Source organism: Pan troglodytes, chromosome 13 (assembly GCF_028858775.2).
Source record: "Pan troglodytes isolate AG18354 chromosome 13, NHGRI_mPanTro3-v2.0_pri, whole genome shotgun sequence".
NCBI classification, from domain to species: Eukaryota; Metazoa; Chordata; class Mammalia; order Primates; family Hominidae; genus Pan; species Pan troglodytes.
This window is the reverse complement of record NC_072411.2, coordinates 32,107,532-32,130,192: the sequence shown is the minus strand read 5'-3', so window position 1 is coordinate 32,130,192 and position 22,661 is coordinate 32,107,532. Positions and strand designations below refer to the sequence as shown.

The 22,661-nt window shown below is 41.3% G+C and overlaps 1 protein-coding gene across 16 annotated transcripts in view; it reads right to left on the bottom strand.

Moving 5' to 3' along the window:
* Nucleotides 1–4,759: 4,759 nt before the first annotated feature.
* Nucleotides 4,760–22,661, bottom strand: part of LOC107973633 (POTE ankyrin domain family member G-like) — a 75,131-nt gene continuing 57,229 nt past the window's right edge. For all 16 annotated transcript variants that reach the window (XM_063791075.1, XM_063791077.1, XM_063791078.1 and 13 more), the window contains 5 exons: nucleotides 22,370–22,440; nucleotides 20,646–20,690; nucleotides 20,114–20,298; nucleotides 11,380–11,500; nucleotides 4,760–9,871 (listed from right to left, as the gene is read on the bottom strand). In XM_063791075.1, the coding sequence (XP_063647145.1) occupies nucleotides 8,546–9,871; nucleotides 11,380–11,500; nucleotides 20,114–20,298; nucleotides 20,646–20,690; nucleotides 22,370–22,440 (1,748 nt within the window). In that variant the 3' untranslated portion in view covers nucleotides 4,760–8,545. The remainder of the gene's footprint in view (nucleotides 9,872–11,379; nucleotides 11,501–20,113; nucleotides 20,299–20,645; nucleotides 20,691–22,369; nucleotides 22,441–22,661) is intronic.

Here is a 22,661-nt window from a genome sequence, read left to right as displayed (position 1 = left end):
AAGCCTGCAGTGCCATAGGACCCGAGGCATGGACTGGAGCCCCAAAGGCAGCGCACACCCTGCTCCTAAGTCTGCCACTCGTTTCCTCTCTGTGGCTCCATTTGTAGCTGAGTAGTTGCACTGAGGCTTGTGCATGCTGGGCAAGGCCAAGCTGGCTCAAACAGCAACCAGCCATGTCTGCAAGGGTGTGCCAGGAGCAGCCGGACCAGCCACCAACCTCACTCACTGCCGGACATGGTACATCGGTTCTTCTACCCTAAAGGTAGGGCCAAGAGGCAGACCACAGGCCATCTTGAGGAGGACTTTATGTTCAAGTGCAGAAAGCAGCCAGGATTACCACCCAGGGGACTCGCCCTTCTTTGCTCCGCAGTGCCATACAAGCTCTGAGGCATGGACTGGTGACATCTGCTTTATAGAAAAATTAACTTAAGATCCATTAAAGAGTTAAATGTGCCATCTGACTTTCCTCAGGCCTCTGCTCCATCAGCCCCCAGGTGGCAGCCACTCAGGCTGTTGTAACCTGGCCATCCCTGCTTCCTTCAGTGAGTGAGGTTGGTGGCTGCTCCAATTGGTCCAGGCGCACCCTTGCAGAGGTGGCTGGTTGCTCTTTGAGCCAGCTTGGCCTTGCCTGGCATGCACAGGCCCCAGGTACTAACACGCTGCTCCGAGTGAGTTTCTCCTGCCTTGACACAAATTCTAAGTCCGGACAGGGCCACAGAAGGCCAAGTCCCCTGGGTGGTAATCCTGGCTGCTTTCTGCACTTGAACATAAAGTCCTCTTCAAGACAGCCTGTGGTCTGCCTCTAGGCAAGCAAGAAGCCCGCAGTGCTATACGACCCGAGGCATGGAGTGCAGCCCCAAAGGCAGCGCACACCCTGCTCCTGAGCCTGCTGCTCATTTCCTCTCTGTGGCTCCATTTGTAGCACAGTTGTTGCACTGAGGCTTGTGCATGCCGGGGAAGGCCAAGCTGGCTCAAAGAGCAACCAGCCATCTCTGCAAGGGTGTGCCAGGAGCAGGTGTACCACACACCCACTAGCGGCCGGACATGGTATATCAGTTCTTCTACCCTAAAGGTGGGCCACAGTGCCATCTGCTTTTCCTAAGACCTCTGCTCCATCAGCAATTAGGTGGCAGCCAAGGCAGGACAAGCTCACTCGGAGCAGCGTGTTACTACCTGGGGCCTGTGCATGCCAGGGAGGCCAAGCTGGCTCAAAGAGCATCCGGCCACCTCTGCAAGGTCTGGCCAGGGCTACAGAAGGCCGAGTCCCCTGGATGGTAATCCTGGCTGCTTTCTCCACTTGAACATAAAGTCCTCCTCAAGATGGCCTGTGATTTGCCTCTAGGCAAGCAAGAAGCCCGCAGTGCTATATTACCCGAGGCATGGAGTGCAGCCCCAAAGGCAGTGCACATGCTGCTCCTGAGCCTGCTGCTCCTTTCCTCTCTGTGGCTCCATTTGTAGCACAGTTGTTGCACTGAGGCTTGTGCATGCCAGGCAAGGCCAAGCTGGCTCAAAGAGCAACCAGTCACCTCTGCGAGGGTGTGCCAGGAGCCGCTGCACCGGCCACCAACCTCACTTGCTGCTGCACATGGCACATCAGTACTTCTACCCTAAAGGTAACGCCACAGGGCCATCTGCTTTTCCTAAGGCCTCTGCTCTATCAGCCATCAGGAGGCAGCCACTCACGCTGTAGGAAACTGGCCATCCCAGCTTCCTTGAGTAGCTGAGGTTGCTGGCTGGTCCACCTGCTCTTGGCACACCCTTGCAGAGGTGGCTGGTTGCTCTTTCAGTCAGCTTGGCCTTGCCTGGCATGCATAGGCCCCAGCTACTGACACGCTGCTCCGAGTGAGCTTGTCCTGCATTGGCACAAATTCTGAGTCTGGCCAGGGTCACAGAAGGCTAAGTCCCCTGGATGGTAATCCTGGCTGCTTTCTGCACTTGAACATAAAGTCCTCCTCAAGACGGCCTGTTGTCTGCCTCTTGGCAACCAAGAAGCCTGCAATGCCATACGAGCCCTGAGGCATGGACTGGAGCCCCAAAGACAGCGCACACCCTGCTGCTGAGCCTGCTGCTCATTCCCTCTCTGTGGCTCCGTTTGTAGCACAGTAGTTGCACTGAGGCTTGTGCATGCTGGGCAAGGCCAAGCTGGCTCAAAGAGCAACCAGCCACCTCTGCATGGGTGTGCCAGGAGCAACCGGACCAGCCACCAACCTCACTTGCTGCCGAACATGGTATATTGGTTCTTCTACCCTAAAGGTAGGGCCAAGAGGCAGACCACAGGCCATCCTGAGGAGGACTTTATGTTCAAGTGCAGAAAGCAGCCAGGATTGCCACCCAGGGGACTCGGCCTTCTGTGGTCTGCAGTGCCATACGAGCTCTGACGCATGGACTGGTGACATCTGCTTTATAGAAAAATTAACTTAAGATCCATTAAACAGTTAAACGTGCCATCTGATTTTCCTCAGGCCTCTGCTGCATCAGCCCTCAGGTGTCAGCTACTCAGGCTCTCGTAACCTGGTCATCCCTGCTTCCTTCTGTGGGTGAGGTTGGTGGCTAGGCCACCTGGTCCAGGTGCACCCCTGCAGAGGTGGCTGGTTGCTCTTTGAGCCAGCCTGGCCTTGCCTGGCATGCACAGGCCCCAGGTACCAACACGCTGCTCCGAGTGAGCTTGCCCTGCCTTGACACAAATTCTAAGTCTGGCCACGGCGACAGAAGGCCAATCCCCTGGGTGGTAATCCTGGCTGTTTTCTGCACTTGAACATAAAGTCCTCCTCAAGATAGCCTGTGGTCTGCCTCTTGGCAACCAAGAAGCTCGCAGTGCCATACCATCCCTGAGGCACGGACTGGAGCGCCAAAGGCAGTGCACACCCTGGTCTTGAGCCTGCTGCTCATTTCCTCTATGTGGCTCCATTTATAGCACAGTTATTCACTGATGCTTGTGCATGCCAGGCAAGGCCAAGCTGGCTCAAAGGGCAACCAGCCACATCTGTAAGGGTCCACTTGGAGCAGATGGACCAGCCACCAACCTCACCCACTCAAGGAAGTAGGGAATGTGTGTTTGTACCATGCATTTCACTACAAGTACATTTCCGCTGAGGTCGGTGGCCTACATTTTCTTCTAGGTTTTTTGCTTTTAGGTCTTATGTTTAACTCTTTTATTCTTCTTAAGTTAATTTTTGTATAAAGTGTAAGGAAGTGGCCCAGTTTCAGTTTGCTGCATATGGCTAGACCGTTTTCCTTACACCATTTATTAAATAGGCAATCCTTTCCCCAGTGCTTACCTTTGTCAGTTTTGTCAAAGATCTGGTGGTTTTAAATGTGTGGTGCCATTTCTGTGGCCTCTGTTCTATTCCATTGGTGTATATATCTGGTTTGGTACCAGTACCATGCTGTTTCTGTTACTGTGGCCTTGTAGAATAGTTTGAAGTCAGGTACTGTGATGCCTCCAGCTTTGTTCTTTTTGCTTAGGATTGTCTTGGCTATGTAGACTCCTTTTTGGTTCCATATGAAATTTAAAGTAGTTTTTCTAATTTTGTGAAGAAAGTCAATGGTAGCTTGATGGGGATAGCACTGAATCTATAAATCACTTTGGGTGGTATGGCACTCAGGCACAGAAATGTCCTTGTGTTAGGCAATACCATTCAGGACATAGGCATGGGCAGAGACTTCATCACTACAACACCGAAAGCAATGACAACAAAAGCCAAAATTGACAAATGGGATCTAATTAAGCTAAAGAGTGTCTGCAGAGCAAAAGAAACTATCATCAGAGTGAAGAGGCAACCCACAGAATGGGAGAAAATTTTTGCAATCTATCCATCTGACAAAGGGCTAATATGCAGAATTTACAAAGAACTTAAACAAATTTACAAGAAAAAAAGCAACCCCATCAAAAAATGGGCAAAACATATGAACAGACACTTCCCAAATAAGACATTTATGCAGCTAAAGAACATGTGAAGCAAACCACATCATCACTGGTCATTAGAGAAATGGAAATCAAAACCACAATGGGATAAAATCTCACGCCACTTAGAATGGCCAACATTAAAAGATAAGGAAACAACAGATGTTGGAGAGGACGTGGAGAAATAGGAACACTTTTACACTCTTGGTGGTAGTATAAATTAGTTCATCCATTGTGGAAGACAGTGTGACAATTCCTCAAGGATCTACAACTAGAAATACATTTAACCCAGCAATCCCATTACTGGGTATATACTGAAAAAATAATAAATCATTCTAATATAAAGACACATGCACACATATGTTCACTGCGGCACAGTTCACAACAGCAAACACTTGGAACCAACCCAAATGCCCATCAATGATAGACTGGATAATGTGGCATATATACACTATGGAATGCTATGCACCCATAAAAAAGGATGAGTTCATGTCCTTTGCAGGGACATGGATGAAGCTGGAAATCATCATTCTCAGCAAACTAACACAAGAACAGAAAACCAAACACCTCATGTTCTCACTCGTAGGTGGGAACTGAACAATGAGAACACATGGACACAGGAAGGAGAACATAACACACCGAGAACTGTTGTGGGGTGGGGGAGGAGGGAGGGATAGCATTAGGAGATATACCTAATGTTAAATGACGAGTTAATGTGTGCAGCACACCAACATCGCACATGTATACATATGTAACAATCCTGCACGTTGTGCACATGTACCCTAAAACTTAAAGTATAATAATAAAATTTAAAAGTTAAAAAAAAGTTTTAAAAAATTTCCAACTGGATTTTTTTTTTGGTTTTTTGTTTTTTGTGGGGTTTTTTTTGTTTTTTTTTGTTTTTTGTTTTTTGTTTTGTTTTTTGTTTTTGTTTTTTTTGCAGCCACAGGGGTTTTAGCCAAATCAGATGCCTTGCTCCCCACAATTTGGAACATTCCTTTGGATTTGACGAAGTCAGGAAGAGATGGGAGAAAAATGAAACAACAATAAAACCCCAAACATAAACAAAAAGAGTTAGGCAAAACAAACAAACACACAATTCATATGATTAACTGAGTGTTCTAATGGTAAGGAGGAATTAAAAGCAGCTGGTGGGTAATCTTAAATTTTAGTCATTAAGGAAAAATTTTAAGACAAAACTCTAATTCAGCTACTTACCTGGAAATAAGGCTCAGAGTGGGTGATCATTCTCTGCCATCTTAGAAGCTGGAAAAACTTACACTCACCTTCCCTGTCAGAAGCAAGCTGAAACTCAGGAAAGGAGGTGCCTGCTCTCCTTTGTCATGGAAGCAGGAAAACTTGCCTTCCTTGTTGGAAATGAGTAAAATGTTCAAAAAAGGAGTTGTACAGCAAAATCAACCTTACATCACAACCAAATTTTGGGAGATCAGGGACTCTCTGAAGGGGAGAAGCTCCACAACCTCAGCAAATTATCCTATTGGTTTTGGCAATAAAAATAGCCCAGGTTGGTATCAAGTAATAATGAGATTTATCAAAGGTCAGGACCACCTTTGTAATGTCCTTCTCTTTTTTTATCTTTATTGGTATAGTCTGTTTTGTCAGAAACTGGGAGTGCAACACCTTTTTTCTGTTTTCCATTTGCTTGAAATATTTTTCTCCATTCCTTTATTTTGAGCCTATGTATGGCACTGCACATGAGATGGGTTGCTTGAAGATGGCATATTACAGTGGGTCTTGGTTCTTTACCCAGCTTGCCCCGTGTCTTTCAATGGGAGCATTTAGCCCATTTACATTTAAGGTTAGTAATGGTATGTGTGGATTTGATCCTGTCGTCATGCCGTCAGCTGGTTATTTTGCAGACTTACATATGTGGTCGGTTTTTAGCAGCATTGGACTGTGTACTTCAGTGTGTTTTTGTAGTGGCAGGTGATGATCTTTTCTTTCCATATTTAGTGCTTCCTTCAGGAGCTCTCGTAAGCTAGATCTGGTGATACCAAATTCCCTCAGCATTTGCTTGTCTGAAAAGGATCTTATTTCTCCTTCACTTATGATGCTTAATTTTGCTGGACATGAAATTCTGGGCTGAAATTTTTTTTCTTTAATGGCAGTTGATGTGGGTTGGGGTGTGTGCTGCACTCCCGTGTGCTCTCAGGGCAAGTAAAGCAAAACCCACCCGTGTAAACACACACAGCAAAGTGATTTAGGAAGTTTCCAAATAAAGGGCTGCCGTACGGAGAGGCAATGTGCAGGCTGCTGCGTGGCTGTAGGGGCCACCTTGCTGCAGCTCTCCACTGATATGGTACAGTCCACCAGCATGGAAGCTATGGTGTGGGCATCTAAGAGTGCCCCATAAGCAGGTGTGGCCAGGCTGGGGCCATGGGAGAGGCGAGCAGACTAAGGAGTGCTGAGATCAGACCAGCCCCATCTCAAGTGCAAGACTGCCCAGCCTCCAGAGATCAGGTCTCAGAGGAGAACTCTCTCAAAAGTGAACCCCCAGCACAGCACAGCTGCTCTACACAAACATGGCTAGACTTCTTTTTTTAAGCAAATCTCCTTTTTTTAAAAAGGGAACTCTCGGACCTGATCTCTGCTGGGCAATCTTGCACATGAGATGTGGCTGGTATGACCTCAGCATTCCTAAAGTGCTGGGATAAAGTGTCTCACAAGGGCAAGTGGACCCTAGAGAGATAGCCATCCCTGACCTCTGGGCTCCACATCACCTGACTTGCTGCTCCACCACTTTGCTTGTTTCCTGGGTGCTCCATCCCAGAGACATGTGAGTTAGCAATCACTTAGTGTAATCAGCCCAGGATGGAGGGTCTGTGCTGTGGGCCCAAGCCAGGGTTCCCTGTCTGGTGATGAGTAGTGGAGGGTGTGTGGTACCCGTGAGAGATGGACTGGCTTGTTCTTTGGGTCAACTGCAGCTTATTGGAGGTGTTGATAGGGCACTTAGGGTCTTTGCTCCGTTGCATCTTCTGAGGGTAGCAAGGGCAGTTCCACTGCAGAGGCAGTGGCAGAAAGGATTTCATTTGCTCCTGGAAGCTCTGTCCCAGGAACTGCAGAGTTGCTACTGGCTTGATAGCTCCAGTGGTGGGCTGGCTAGAGACCCAGGCCAGGAGGATCTGCCCCTCAAGTAGAGAGTCCGGCCACTTTTCTGTAGGGCTGCTGTGGTCCAGAGAACAGCAGTCAAGGTAGCCAGAGAACCGGGTTGAAAGACTTCACCCGCTGACTAGAAATGTGGTCAGGGACTGACGTAAACAAGAGTCTGGCCACGTTTTTGTAGCGTGGCTGTGCTGTGCTGAGGTACCTCTTCCACCCCTTGTCAGCTTGGGATCTCCAAAGCCCACAGGCCAGAATGGCTAGTCACCGAAAGAGCAAAGGTGGGGGCCTGCCCCTCTCCGGGTGCTCTGTCCCAGGAACATTTCACATTTCCATTGGCCAAGGAATGCTGGTGGGGGTAGCTGGAGGCCTCAGTTGGGAGGTCCTGTCCAGTGAGGTGGAACAGGATCAGGGGCCTGCTTACAGAAGCAGTCTGGCCATGATTTGGTAAAGCAGCTATGCTGTGCTATGGGATCTCTTCTGTCCCTCGTCGGTTTGTACTCTCCAAAGCCCGCAGGCTGGAATGACTAAGTTGCCTGAACGGGAAAGATGGCGGCCTGCCCCGTCTTTTCTCTCAGAGTTTTATCTTGTTTCATGGAGCTTAATTTTTAGCCTGTTGATTTTACTGTCTACATTAGACTTGTTGAGAAAGAATCTGTTCTCTTTTAGGTGAGATAAATGAGAATTCATTGTCTTCTGTAAATAAACCTGTTCATGTCTTGTTCTCTGGAAAGAAGTCTCTTTCAGCTATCTGACTTTGGTCACAATCATGTAGAGCAGTAGCCAGTCTACAATGATGTAATTGAATTTCCATTTCCAGTGTTTCCTCATTGTGTCTTACACTGTCCAGTTCAGAACTGAGCATTTTATTCTCAGTTGTCAACATGCTAAGCTGTCCACTGTACTGAAATACTGTGCTTCCTCAATTTTTTTTAAGGTGTGCACTTTTATCCAACTCTCCTCAAGTCAGAGTACAGGTAAGCCCTGGCTGCCTCCAGCCACTCTCAGGGAGACCGAAAGCTTTCATACACCCCAAGCTGGGGTACAAAAGAGGGGGGCCACGACGGCTGATCATTCAAAATAAAACAAAATTAAAAAGTATTAAGGCGAAGATTCAAAAAATTTTGCATTATGTAATTTGCACAAAAGCAATGCTATCACCACCCCTGTGTGAAATAGGGAGAGGACTGGGCCATTCTCCTTAGAGAGAAGTGGGGTGGCTTTTAGCAGGGCAAGGGGCTTCCTGAAACAATGCGTCTCACAATATTTGGAATGACTATTGAAAAGAAGAACAATGTACAATCAAAGTCCTCGGCCACATTGTAGAACTTTGGAGGAAGCTCCCTCCAACCGACTGCTGTCACCTTCACCATTCCGGTTTTTAAATCCTGAGTCAAGCCAATAAAAAACAAAACAAAAAATGAAATAAGAAAACAAATAAAGCCATGCCAATCTCATGTTGTTTTCTGAGAAGTTTGGTTTTGTCAAGAAAGGGTGTAACACAACTAAGTCAGAGTCCACCTAGAAGCATTTGCGGTGGACAATGGAGGGGCCTGACTCATCATACTCCTGCTTGCTGATCCACATCTGCTGGAAGGTGGACAGCGAGGCCAGGATGGAGCCACCGACCCACACGGAGTACTTGCGCTTGGGAGGAGCAATGATCTTGATCTTCATCATGCTAGGCGCCAGGGCAGCGATCTCCTTCTGCATTCTGTGGGCCATGCCAGGGTACATGGTGGTGCCACCAGACAGCACTGTGTTGGTGTACAGGTCTTTGCGGATGTCCACATCAGACTTCATGATGGAGTTGAAGGTAGTTTCATGGATGCCACAGGATTCCATGCCCAGGAAGCAAGGCTGGAAGAGCGCCTCGGGGCAGCAGAACCGCTCGTTGCCGATGGTGATGACCTGGCCATCGGGCAGCTCGTAGCTCTTCTCTAGGGAGGAGCTGGAGGCCGCCGTGGCCATCTCCTGCTCGAAGTCCAGGGCAACATAGCACAGCTTCTCTTTGATGTCACGCACGATTTCCCGCTCGGCCATGGTGGTAAACCTATAGCCACGCTCCGTGAGGATCTTCATGAGGTAGTCAGTCAGTTCCCGCCCAGCCAGGTCAAGGCGCAGGGTGGCATGGGGGAGGGCATTCCCCTCATAGATGGGCACAGTGTGGGTGACCCCGTCACCAGAGTCCATCACGAAGCCAGTAGTACGGCCAGAGGTGTACAGGGACAGCACGGCCTGGATGGCCACGTACATGGCTGGGGTGTTGAAGGTCTCAAACATGATCTGGGTCATCTTCTCGCGGTTGGCCTTGGGGTTCAGGGGGGCCTCGGTCAGCAGGATGGGGTGCTCCTCGGGAGCCACTCGCAGCTCTTTGTAGAAGGTGTGGTGCCAGATCTTCTCCATGTCATCCCAGTTGGTGATGATGCCGTGTTCCATGGGGTACTTCAGGGTCAGGATGCCTCTCTTGCTCTGGGCCTCCTTGCCCACATAGGACTCCTGATGCATGCCCCCCATCATGCCCTGGTGCCTGGGGTGCCCCACGATGGAAGGGAAGACAGCCCGCGGGGCATCGTCACCTGCAAAGCCGGCCTTGCACATGCCAGAGCCGTTGTCAATGACGAGCACGGCGGTATCATCATCCATGGTGAGCTCATTCAATTGTAGAGCCTTTAAAAGATTATCATTCTTTTTTTTCACACTTTCAATATCCTCCAAATATTTCTTTTCTCTTAGCTGGCTCTGATGTTTCATTGTGTCTAGCTCCAGTCTTAGCATGGCAATTTCTTCCTGCAACGTACTATTTTCATGCAAGAGGTCTTTTTCTTTCTTACAACTAAGAGAAAGCTAAGTAAACAAAGAGAACTTTTAGTTAGCACTCAATAGATTGACATATCATGATTTCTTCTGAAATTCAAAAATAACATGTATCTGTATAATGAAAGAATCCCCATAGTGGATATTTAACTGGAAAAAAATTGGACAAAACTTCAAACCTATTAAGAGTGTAAATTCCTCCAGTGATTTATTTTTCATCATCTTTAAATAAATATTTAAACTTTTAGGAATCTGCTCCTAAATTCCTAAAAGATTAAATATTTATTTAAAGACGATGACAAATAAATCACTAGAAGATTTTTAAGAATCTCAGAATTTAAAAAGCCTTTTTCTGAGTTACAAAAAACCCAGAGGCATAAAATATAAGATTAATAATTTGACAATATTTTTAAGATTAGGTTTACACTCTGATATCTAACCTATCAACCACACCATCCTAAGAGCCTTAGCTATGCATATATTTGGACAGAAGCAATTTCTCAAAGTTCTTTAAGTTTCTTTTACTGAAGAACGTTTTACCGATATTCTACATTTCTAATATTTCTATACTCAGTTATAAGACTTACATTTATTTATAACTGTCAAATCTAAGCACTGTACCCTTCCATACTGTACACATCTGTATCTAGGCATTGCACTTCTACATACAATACTGAACTCACTTAAGATCACGATTCTTAAAAGGAGAGGTCAAAAAATATACACAGATGCAGGATTTTCCCCAGGTCTGCTGATGCTACTTCTAGTGATCCTCCACAAAACCACACTTACTTCTGTGGTGTAAATATATAAATACAAAAGAAACCTTTTGTTTCAAAATATGAATGGTAAATAAGATACAACTTATAGAGATTTTCTTAGAAATCATGAGATTATTTGCCATTGCGGTAACTTTTATTTCCTCTTTATAATGTTTGAAACAGTAGTAATGGTGAAATAGGGGAAATATACTGAACTATTTCTCCAGAAACAAAATACTTATCAATAAATTATTACTAAATGTGTATCATGGCATGTCATTGTTTTCAAACCTCTTTACATTGAAATGAGAAACTACTTGGAGCAAACTGTTCCTCTCTGCAAAAGTAAGGATAATGGTATCCACAATGTGGCCTCTGACCCACCTATACATTTCCTACTTTCTTATCAGTGAAAATAATCAATTGACTTCTCTATTAACATTTTTTTAAAAACTAATGTCCAAAAACAAGAAAATCTGTTTTCAGTAGCAAAACTTATTTCTGATGTGGAAAGATCATCAATTCTTATGAAAAACATCAAATACTTCTCCTTTGGATTGAGGCCATTGTGCAGGTCACTACTCAACTGTTGCAGGCAAATGAAGGTGAATTAAGAACATGGCTTTATCCTATATGTACGTATATAGATATATGACAAAGGATATATAGAATATATACACACATATATATGACTTAAAAATCCTTTATATTTCCAAAATACAGTTCTTTAAAATATGCACACATATAAAAACATTTGAAAATAACTAAAGAAAATACCTCAGAATTCATTTTTTCAACCACTTCTATCTGCTTTTCTTCATGAATCAGAATCTCATCGTGTAATATTCCAGTGTTCTGTTCTTCACAAAATTGCTTCTGAGTATCATTTTGTTTGTCACTAGAAGAAATTTTAATTTTCATGAAATACTGGAGGTGTCCCTAAAATGATTTACAGGGCAAGATGGCGCCATCAGATGTCATTCACACAATGCATATCTGCATATTATTCCAAGACAAGGCAAAGGGGTCTCACATCTGTTAACCAGGTGTCCCCAACCATGCTGGCACCAGGGACTGGTTTTGTGGAAGATAATTTTTCCAGGAACCTGAGGTGGGGGATGGTTCCAGGATGATTCAAGTATATTACATTCATTGTGCACTTTATTTCTATTATTATTAATATATAATGAAATAATTATATCTCACCAAAATGTAGAATCAGTGGGAGCCCTGGGCTTGTTTTCCTGCAACTACATGGTCCCATTTGGGGGTGATGGAAGATGGTGACAGATCAGAAAGGCATTCGATTCTCATAAGGAGTGAACAACCTATATCCCCCTGCATGAGCAACTTACAACAGGGTTCAGGTCACATTCAGGACAATCTAATGCCACCGCTGATCTGACAGGAGGAGGAACTCGGGCGGTAATGCGAGAGACAGAGAGTGACTGTAAACAGATGAAGCTTCACTTGCTCACCTGCCTCTAACCTCCTGCTGTGTGGCCCAGGTCCTAACAGGCCAGGGACTGCTAATGGTCTGTGTCCTATAACCCATACTTTTTATGTTTATTTTTTGGAAACACTTTCTACTTATATTCTTGATTCCTATGTATTTTATAAACAACTTAAAAATTCCTTTTAGAACAAGACAGGGTCTAATATTATGTTTTTAACATAGGACTTTGAAATAATTTTATCTGTGTATGAGAGAGAGATGTGAAATAAACTCATCGTTAAGCACTTTCCATTTTACTTTTATTTCATGCATATTAAGAATAAAACTGGGAAGTCCTAGGCAGAGCAATTGGGCAAGAGAAATAAAGGGCATCCAAATTGGAAAAGAGGAAGTCAAACTATCTCTTCACCAATGATATTATCCTATACCTAGAAAACCCTAAAGACTCCTACAAAACACTCCTAGATTTGATACATGAATTCAGTAAAGTCTCGGAGGTTACAAAATAAATGAATACCAATCAGTAGCACCACTATACACCAACTACAACCAAGCTGAGAGGTCATATCAACAATCCAATCCCTTTTACAGTGGCTGCAAAAAAGTGTGAAGTACCTAGGAATATACTTAATGAAAAAAGTGAGTGATCTATATAAAGATAACTGGAAAACACCACCAAAGAAAATAACAGATGACACAAACAAATGAAAATACATCCTATGTTCATGGACTGAAAGAACTGATATAGTGAAAATGACCATAGTGCCCAAAGCAGTCTACACATTCTATACAATTCCTACCAAAGTACCAATGTCATTCTTCACAGAATTATTTTAAAATGTTGACATTCATGTAGAACCACAAAAGAGCCTGAACAGCAACAGACATACCAAGCAAAAGGAACAAATATGTTGGCATCACATTACCTGACTTCAAATGATACTCTAAGGCCACAGTAACAGAAACAGCATGGTACTCGTATAAAAACAGATACATAGATCAACGGAACAGAACAGACAACTCAGAAATAAAGCCACTACAACCAAGTGATCTCTGAGCAAGGATACAAAAACATACACTGGAGAAAGTACAGGTTATTCAATAAATGGTGCTGGGAAAAAAAGATAGCCACATGTTGAAGAATGAAACTGGATCTCTATCTCTCACCATATACAAAAATTAATTCAAGATGGATGAAAGGCCTAAACCTAAGACCTGAAAACATTGGCCTAGGCAAAGGATTTATGAGGAAGACCCTAAAAGCAAATCCAACAAAAATGAAAATAAATAAATAAGACCTAATTAAACTAAAAAGCTTCAGCACAGCAAAAGAAATAATCTTCAGAGTAAAACAGCAACTTATACAATGGGAAAATTTTGAAAATTATGACGCTAATAAAGGACTAATATCTATAACCGACAAGAAATTCAAACAAATCAGCAGGAAAAACGCAAATAATTCCATTGGAAAGTGGCCAAATTACATGAATAGACATTTCTCAAAAGAAGATGTACAAACGGTAAACAAGCATATAAAAACATGCTAAATATCTCTAATCATCAGGGAAATGTACAATAAAACCACAGTGAGATATCACCTCACTGCAGCCAGAATGGCCACTATTAGAAATCAAAAAAACAACAGATGTTGGCATAGATGCGGTGAAAAGACAACAGTGATACACTGCTGGTGGGAATGCAACTTCATACAAATCTATGGAAAACGGTATGGAGAGTTCGCAAAGAACTAAAAGTAGATCCTACCATTTTATCCAGCATTCTCATTTCCAGATATCTACACAAAATAAAAAAATCGTACTCTCAAAAGGACACCCGCACACATATGTTTACTGCAGCACAATTCACAATATGCAAAGATATGGAATCAACCAGTGTCCATCAACTGATGAGTGGAATAAAGAAAATGGACGTATATACATATATATATCTCACATCACATATATGTATCATATATATGTATGTGTGTATATACACTCACACATATACATATGTACATAGCTGAGACTGGGTAATTCACACACATACATACCTGAGACTAGGTAATTCATAAAGGAAAGAGGATTAATTGATTCACAGTTACGCATGGCTGGGGAGGCCTCAGGAAACTTAACAACCATGGTAGAAGGGGAAGGGGAAGCAGGCACCTTCTTCATAAGGCGGCAGGAGAGAGAGAAGAGAGAAGTGAAGCGCAAAGAGCCCCTTATGAAACCGCCAGCTCTTGTGAGGACTCACTCACTATCACAAGAACAGCATGGAGGAAACCGACCCTATGAGCCAATCACCTCCCAGCTGGTCTTTCCTCAACACCTGGGAATTACAATTTGACATGAGATTTGCATAGAAACACAAAGCCAAACTATCGGGGGGGGGGGGTATCCTTATTTTTAAAATATCTAAATGTCATTATTTATAATTCAAAATAGCAATTTTTATTACTTATGATTTTGTTTGAAAATAAAATGATCTCGTAAATTTTCTTCACTTTTAACCTATTCAGTCAAAATATAGAAAAAGCTAGATTTGCCAGCAGAAAATTGTAACCACTTTTTAATGAGATAAAAATGTATAACAATATCACTATTATTATACAGAGAAAAAAGTGAACAAGAAAAGGAATTTAAAAAGACAGAATATGACTATCATATACATACATGAACTGACAAAGAGACTAAAATCTCCTACTGGAGATTATGTTAGGACTTGAGCAAAAGCTTCTAAAAATACCAAAAACAAAAACAAAACAATTATTTTTAAGAAATAAATTATACAGAGAACTCTTCTGGTTAAGATGATGTATCAAAAAAAAAAATCTTCCTGAGAGCTATTATTAACCAAGTCATCATAACCAAAACTTTAAATCCACAATTCTGGAATATTAAAAAGTTTCTTTTTGAACATAGTTAATGGAAGGCAACTTTTGAACAGAAAATTTCTGGTTAAAGTTGACTCAAACTTAGGAAAGAATTGACCTGTAGCCATGGTAACAAGAAGCCAGCCAGAGCCAGTTCAAAATCTAGTCAATCGATCAATGACCACTGGCCTTGCTCACCAACCAATATCAGTGTGAGCAGCTTGCTTCTGAAAGACAGCCAAGCAGCAACAGCTGCTCCATCAGAATAGACAGTGCCTGACCAGTATAGTCTTACTATCAGAAGCAAAAATTCCAACTTTTTATTTCAAATACCGAAGGTCCATAATCCCTTGGAAAGAATTTGTGAGTCCATTACATTTACCACCCTAAAAAAAATAAAATACTAGTGGCCGCATGTGGTGGCTTACACCTGTAATCCACCCAGCACTTTGTGAGGATGAGGTGGGTGGACTGCCTGAGGTCAGGAGTTCAAGACCAGCCTGACAAACAGGATGAAACCCCGTCTCTACTAAAAATACAAAAATTAGCCGGGTGTCATGGCACGCACCTGTAATCCCAGCTCCTCAGAGGGCTGAGGCAGGAGAATCGCCTGAACCCAGGAGGCAGAGGTTGCAGTGAGCCAAGGTCACACCACTGCACTGCAGCCTGGGTGACAGAGCGAGACTCTGTCTCTAAATAAATAAAATACCAGTAAAGTTTGTAATTTCTCTAACTCATTTTACCATAATTGCAATTATCATGATTACCAGTAAAAGAATAGTGAATAACCACAATATTGGGCTTTTCTCCCTAAGTGAAAAAATATTAATATAAAGAATGTAGCTTATTATAAAAAGCCGAAAGAATTTTTAAAATACATATAATTACCAGGCTAAATTGTTAAAATGAACCTTGTCAAACATTTTTTAAGTGAGAATCAATCAAACAATATACCCGGGATAAACTCCATTCATTCATTTAATACCTATTTATTAGGTAGCTACGTCTGATAGGCTAGGCCTTTTTCTAGGAAGTGAGGATATGGTAATGAACAATAAGAACCCTATTCATGAGAGTGAGATAAACACACAATAACAACAGACAGATACGGCAAAATACACAGTACGTTAGAGGAGAAAAACTAAAGCAGGAAAATGAAATCTTTATGTGTTTGATGGGAAGGGTGGTGGGAAAGTTGGGATGGCCAGAAAAGTCCCTGCTGAGAAAGAGGATTTTTCCTTAATACAAAGAAACTTTTATTTGTACATCAAAGACTCTAAAAAATGATGATGTTAACAGAGTTGATGTCAAGACACAAATAGGTTTGAAGTTAAAGATGATAAATCACTTTGTTTCATTGAACCTTCCCTCAATTACGTTAGAGAGCATCCCTGGTATGTTCCCAGTTGAATCTCAAGCCTGACGCGTCCTGATGATACAATCCTAATTCCTTTCTGTTAGTCCTCATTATCTCTCTTTTTTTTCATTTTCTTCATTTTCTCTGGACTAGGAATTGTGCTGGTACATGGTTCTTCCTCAGGAAGTGGTTATTCCTTAATGGGTTTCTTTTTACCCTTTTTCTTCTTCTTAGAAAGGGGATTTTAAGTAAAGAGCTGAAGTAATGGAAACAGTAAGCTAGAAGAATATCTGGGGAAAAAGCATTCCAGATACAGGGAACTGCTAAGTGCAGAGGTGTGCCTGGAGTCTTTAAGCACTAGGGATAGGTCAGGAATAGCAACAAGTTCAGTGTGGCTGAAACACAGCAATAGAGATAAGAAACAGAAGTTTCAGCAGGAGAGGTAACATGCCAGATGGTTTACTGCCTTTCAGTTATTAGGAGGAACTCTGCCACATACTCAGAGTGAAATGGGAGGCAATCAGAAGGGCTGGGGCAGAGGAATGACAACATTTGACTTATGTTTTAAATACATCCACTGAGATAAGAATTGATGAAAGGGGAAGTTTTTAAAAACCAGGACTATCAATTCCCAGTCTATGACACTCATCTAAACTGCAGATGACGGTGGCTCAGATGTACAAGATAGACTGGCCTCTGGATATATTCTTCAGATAGACCTGACAAGATTTAATGAGAGATTAGATGTGAAGTATCAGGACAGAGATAAAGATCAGTCAAGAAGATCTTGACTGAGAGAGAAAGATCAGACACTGAGGTTTTTGGCAGAGCAACTGGAAGAGTTGCTGTTAACCAAAGTAGGAAAGACTACATGAGGTGTAGATTTCAGGAAGGACATCAGTAGCCCAATTTTGGATCTGACAAGTGTGTGATACCCAACAGCTAATCAAATAGAGATGTCAAGTAGGTGGGATGATATAGAGATCTGGAATTAAGGAAAGAGATCTAAGTTGGAGACATACATTTGGAAATCACCAGCATATACACAGTAGAAAAAGTCACGAGGGGCCAGGCACGGTGGCTCACACCTGTAATCCCAACATGTCATGAGGCCAAGGTGGGCAGATCACCTGATGTCAGGAGTTTCAGACCAGCCTGGCCAACATGGGGAAACCTGTCTCTACTAAAAATACAAAAATTAGCCAGGCATGGTGTCGCACAACTGTAATCCCAGCTACTCAGGAGGCTGAGGCAGGAGAAGTGCTGGAACTCATGAGGCAGAGGTTGCAATGAGCCAAGATCATGCCACTGAACTCCAGCCTGGGGGACAAAGCGAGACTCAGTCTTAAAAAAAAAAAAAAATTATGAGAAAGAAGATTGAGGACTGAGCCATGAGAAACAACTATGTCCAAAAGGAGAAAGATAAGGAACAGCAAGCAAACAAACCATGATAAACGGACTAGAAAGGCAGGAGGAAAAGCCTGAGGGAGTGAGGTCCTGAAAGCCAAGTGAAGATGCCATTAGGGAGGAGATGCCCTCCATTGGCTCAAATATTGCTGACAGATGAAATGAGGTGTAAGAAAAATGCCTAGATTTAGTACAGAAAAAAATTAGTGATAATCTTGAGGAAAAACAACTCTGGAGGAGTGCTGAAATTGAAGACTTACCGGCATTGAGATCAAGAGTGAATGGAAAGAAAATTTGAGTTCATGAGTGTAGACAGTTCTTTAAGGACAACATACTTAACGCTCATGACTGAGAATGATGTAATTTTCATCCACAGTCATGGAAAAGTGATAGACAAGAAATAGTAGCTTCCAAATTTTACATACCAGGTGGAGTTTTCAAATTTTATGTAACAATTATATATTCTAAAGGTTATAAAAATTATACACATATGGCATTTAGAAATGTCAGACCAAGGTTTTAAAGGCCCTTTGAACATTTCTAGATTACATAAGCTGATTATTATTTTGTTCGTGCTTATACATAAAGACCAAGAAATACTAAAACTCTCAAGGAGAATATTTCTTGCTTGATAAAAATCAGCAAATTCTAGGACAGTTGACACTCATCAAATATACGAAGTAATTGATCACAGCAAAATACTGAGTTCTATTAACAGGAATAAAGTGGGAGAAATGCAGAAAATAATCTTATTTTATAAATGTAGTTTTCAAAATCATATGAAGTCACTGGAAAAATATGGTGAGGTGAATACTGAAATATATCTTTTTCTCAAAGGGAGGATAATGTCACACATGCAGGGCACTTTTACAAATAAAAGTCACTGCATTAGCAGCACCTTCCTTTTAGCACAAGGGTCAGCAAATAAGCACCTGTGGGCCAAATCCAGCCCACTGCCTGTTTTTGTAAGTCAAGTATCTTGGAACACAGACAAGCTTATTCACTTTACAGTCCATAGTGTCAGTTAGCTGGGTGTGATGTTGCACACCTGTGGTCTCAGCTAGTAGAGGCTGAGGTCAGAGGATCACTAGAGCCCAGAAAGTCGAGGCTGCAGTGAGCCATGATCACACAACTGCACTCCAGCCTGGGAAACAGAGTGAGACCCTGTCTCAAGAAAATAAATATATGTAGTCCACAAAGCCTAAAATATTTACTAACTAGCTCTTTGCAGAAAAAGCTGGCCAACTCCTGGTTTAGTAGATCAAAGATTCTTTGATGTATTTTAATAAAAGTTTTACCCAATATACTGAAATGTTTATATTAAATATAGATCCCCATGTACAATCCCTTGGCAATATTCAGATTGAGGGTCCAATATTTCAGCACTCAGGCACTGACAACAAAAATTTAGTAACTAGCAATCTTGTTGCTAACAAGGTACAGTGTCAATGTAGCATGTAGCTTCCATTTGCAACACAGCAGATATTACAAGAATTTTAACAAGAACTCTTAAGATGTGTCATCAAACTAAATGCTTTAAATACATTTTAATTGTGAAATAATCAGTATACCCTACATCTAACCTCATTTTTTAAAAATGGTTGCATAATACATTATTTTGGGGATATCAAAATTGAGCTATTTCCTATTGATAAGGAATTAGACTAGCTCCAAATTTTTTACATAATAATACTATAATAAATGTCCTTACACATAAGTATACACATATCTATACAAATATCCTTAACATGTATTATATATGCTTACTCTGTTATATATGTGTGTGTGAATATGCTACTCAATTAATGTTCAAAATGTATTTACCAACAGTATATGAAATGTCTTTTTCAATGAAACCATTTCCCCTGCAGCAACATGGATGGAGCTGGAGGCCATTATCCTAAGCAAACTAATGCAGGAACAGAAAATCAAATGCCACATATTCTTACTCATTAGTGGGAACTAAACATGAGAACTCATGGACACAAAGAGGAGAATAACAGACACTGGGGCCTACTTGAGGGTGGAGCGTGGCAGGAGGGAGATGACCAAAAAACTACCTTTCGAGTATTTTGTTTATTATGCGGCTGGTGAAATAATCTGTACCCCAAACCTCCATGATACAGTTTACCTATATAATAAACCTGCACATGTACCCCGAAGCTAAAAGAAAACTTCACTGAAAAGAGAAGAAAATGCCTTTTCCCTCACATTTGCCAATACTGGTTATTTTTCAAATAAATTAATGACTGGAAAAAAACGGTAACTGATTGTTTGCTGATTTTCATTTTTCTGATTAACAGGCAAGGCTGAATATCCTAATAAAAGTATAAAATTTGTTCATCATGAATATTAGCTCAAATTAGGATTAGTTTGACAGCACAAAGTTACCTCCTGTTCAATGTTGCCATAGGCTTACCTGTGATACTCTTCATTCTCAGTGTCAGGAAATTGCTGGCTTTCAGGTGTTCTGCTCTTCCTTGGAGGAATTAATCCATCATCACCATTGCCAGCAGTGGCACCATTAGTCAGGTTTTCTGGGAATCCGACATGAGTACTTCCCTGCTTCTTCATTTCTTCTTTGATAGCCATAAAATTTTCTAGCTGGAAAATACAGAGAATAAGAAATTATCTACTTTAGGCACATTATCTATTGATAATCAGACTAAAACCAAGAAAGATAAAATAATTGGTCTAAAGCTCCTAAAGTGGCATTACCTAGCATTTTATGGCACCATTCGGGATTATTCCATAATAATGAAATAATAGCTCTAGGGTTTGCACCTCTTTAAAATTCAATGTACAGAATTCTGAGTTAACTATTAAATTTTTCACTGATGATTTATGCTACTTACATGATAGGATCATGTATGCCTACATTTACTACACTTTGTTAAACAACATAATGTAAAAATCTAATTCAACACAAACATTTGAATATAAAGGTATACCTCTCTATCACCATCCTTATTTATTTCTGGTTCTTGAGATCTTTTCTGCAGATGTAAAAACAGAAGGTTAATTTGCTTGTTGTATTTCTGTGACATTTCCTCTTTTGGAGTGCATGTTTTTAAAATAATTTTATTCTTAAGTAATCAAGTATGGACAATAAAAATTAGAAAGTAATTAAAATTAAACTGTTAAAATAAATAAATAATAATTAAAATTAAGAATTAACTTTTTAATCTATGTTTAGCTACTGCCACATCACTGGCTTCTAACATGTGAAAAATAATTCACCTTAGACAAAGGGAGAAGAAAAACATGAACCAGCAAACTTAACTTTCTCACTATTTGTTTGGACTAAATTTAATTTGTTATGTGTTAAATCTACCAAAAATGAATCAGCAGATGATTTGTAGTGTTCCAAAATCTTCCTCACTTGAAAAGAGTTTACCTCATGAAACCCTAACTAGTGAGCCCCTACAGCGCACTGAAGTGCTTTTTTAAAAGATTCCTAACTGGATTATAGGCACCCTTTAAACTATTAGGAGCCAAAATCAACACCAAACAGAAAGAAATGCAAATTCTCACATTTTAATTGAAATTATATACTGTCATATGATAGTGTTATGTATCCAGATTATCTGCTTAAGTCCAGTTCTAATATATTCTAATGTGTACTAATGACAGCAGATAAAATTTTTTAATCTGTACTGATTTTCTGCAACTGAAATAAATTAGAATGTTATTGTGTTTGTGCACTAACATCAAAGATCCCATTCTGCAAGATATGGTTCTTGTAATAGGCAGTTGGGTTGCTTTTATGACCTGGTTCCCTCCCTGAACAGAAACACTGAGGTCAACGAGAGACCACAAGGCAGGATATGTCCTTAACCTTGGTATCAGTGACTGACAATATAAAACTGTGGATTTTCAATCACAGGCCATGATTACTCTTTAACCATGAATCCAGCTCAGGGAATCAGTGTTACATTGTTCATAATTTCTATTGCTTAATAATATGATTCAATCATTGATGTTACTTTCTTTATCATGTTAGGGTGTTGTAAAAATAAAAGAACAAACAAAGTTCTGAAATTTGTTTTTGCCTCTATTCCAAAAGGAGAGATTAGCTATAAGCTAATCAAGAAGGCAGATAAGAATATTTTAAAGTAAGAGTATTTTAAATTTTATAGTGGGTTATGTTGAAGTTAAATATCAAATATTAAATTAGAATCGATTGATTCTTCTGTTAATAAGGTTGCTGATTTTATTACAATAAATTTTAAGAATCTATTAAAATTTTTTTTTTTTTTTTCAGATGGAGTCTCGCTCTGTCACCCAGGCTGGAGTGTAGTGATGGATGTCGGCTCACTGCAAGCTCCCTCTCCTGGGTTCATGCCATTCTCCTGCCTCAGCCTCCCGAGTAGCTGGGACTACAGGCACCCACCACCACGCCCAGCTAAGTTTTTGTATTTCTACTAGAGATGGGGTTTCACCATGTTAGCCAGGATGGTCTCGATCTCCAGACCTCGTGATCCACCTGCCTCAGCCTCTCAAAGTGCTGGGATTACAGGCGTGAGCCACCTTGCCTGGCCAAAAGATTCTTAAAAAAAAATCTACTGATTCTCAAAGCCTAGTCTGAAAGGTAATTTCATTTGGACTATCTAATATTATTAAGGCAAAAAAAACACAACATTAAACAAAAGTTTAAATTTAAAAGTTTCCATGCCTCTGGCTGGCCATTTTCACTGCCTTTAAGCCTTTGTGACTCTTCCTCTGATGTCAGCTTTAAGTCTTGTTCTGTTGAAAAATCCATATATTCAGTTAAAATCAACCACTTAAAACAGTTAAAAACTATTGCCTTTTAAAAACAGATTTGAGACATTTCATTTTATTTCATAAACTGAGTGTTTCATCTTTTGTGAAATTGTCATTTAAGAAATAATTCTCAGAAACTTCAAAAACCCACTTGGGGAGATACCAGATGTCACCAGATTGAAGACAAACAAACATGTCAAAAA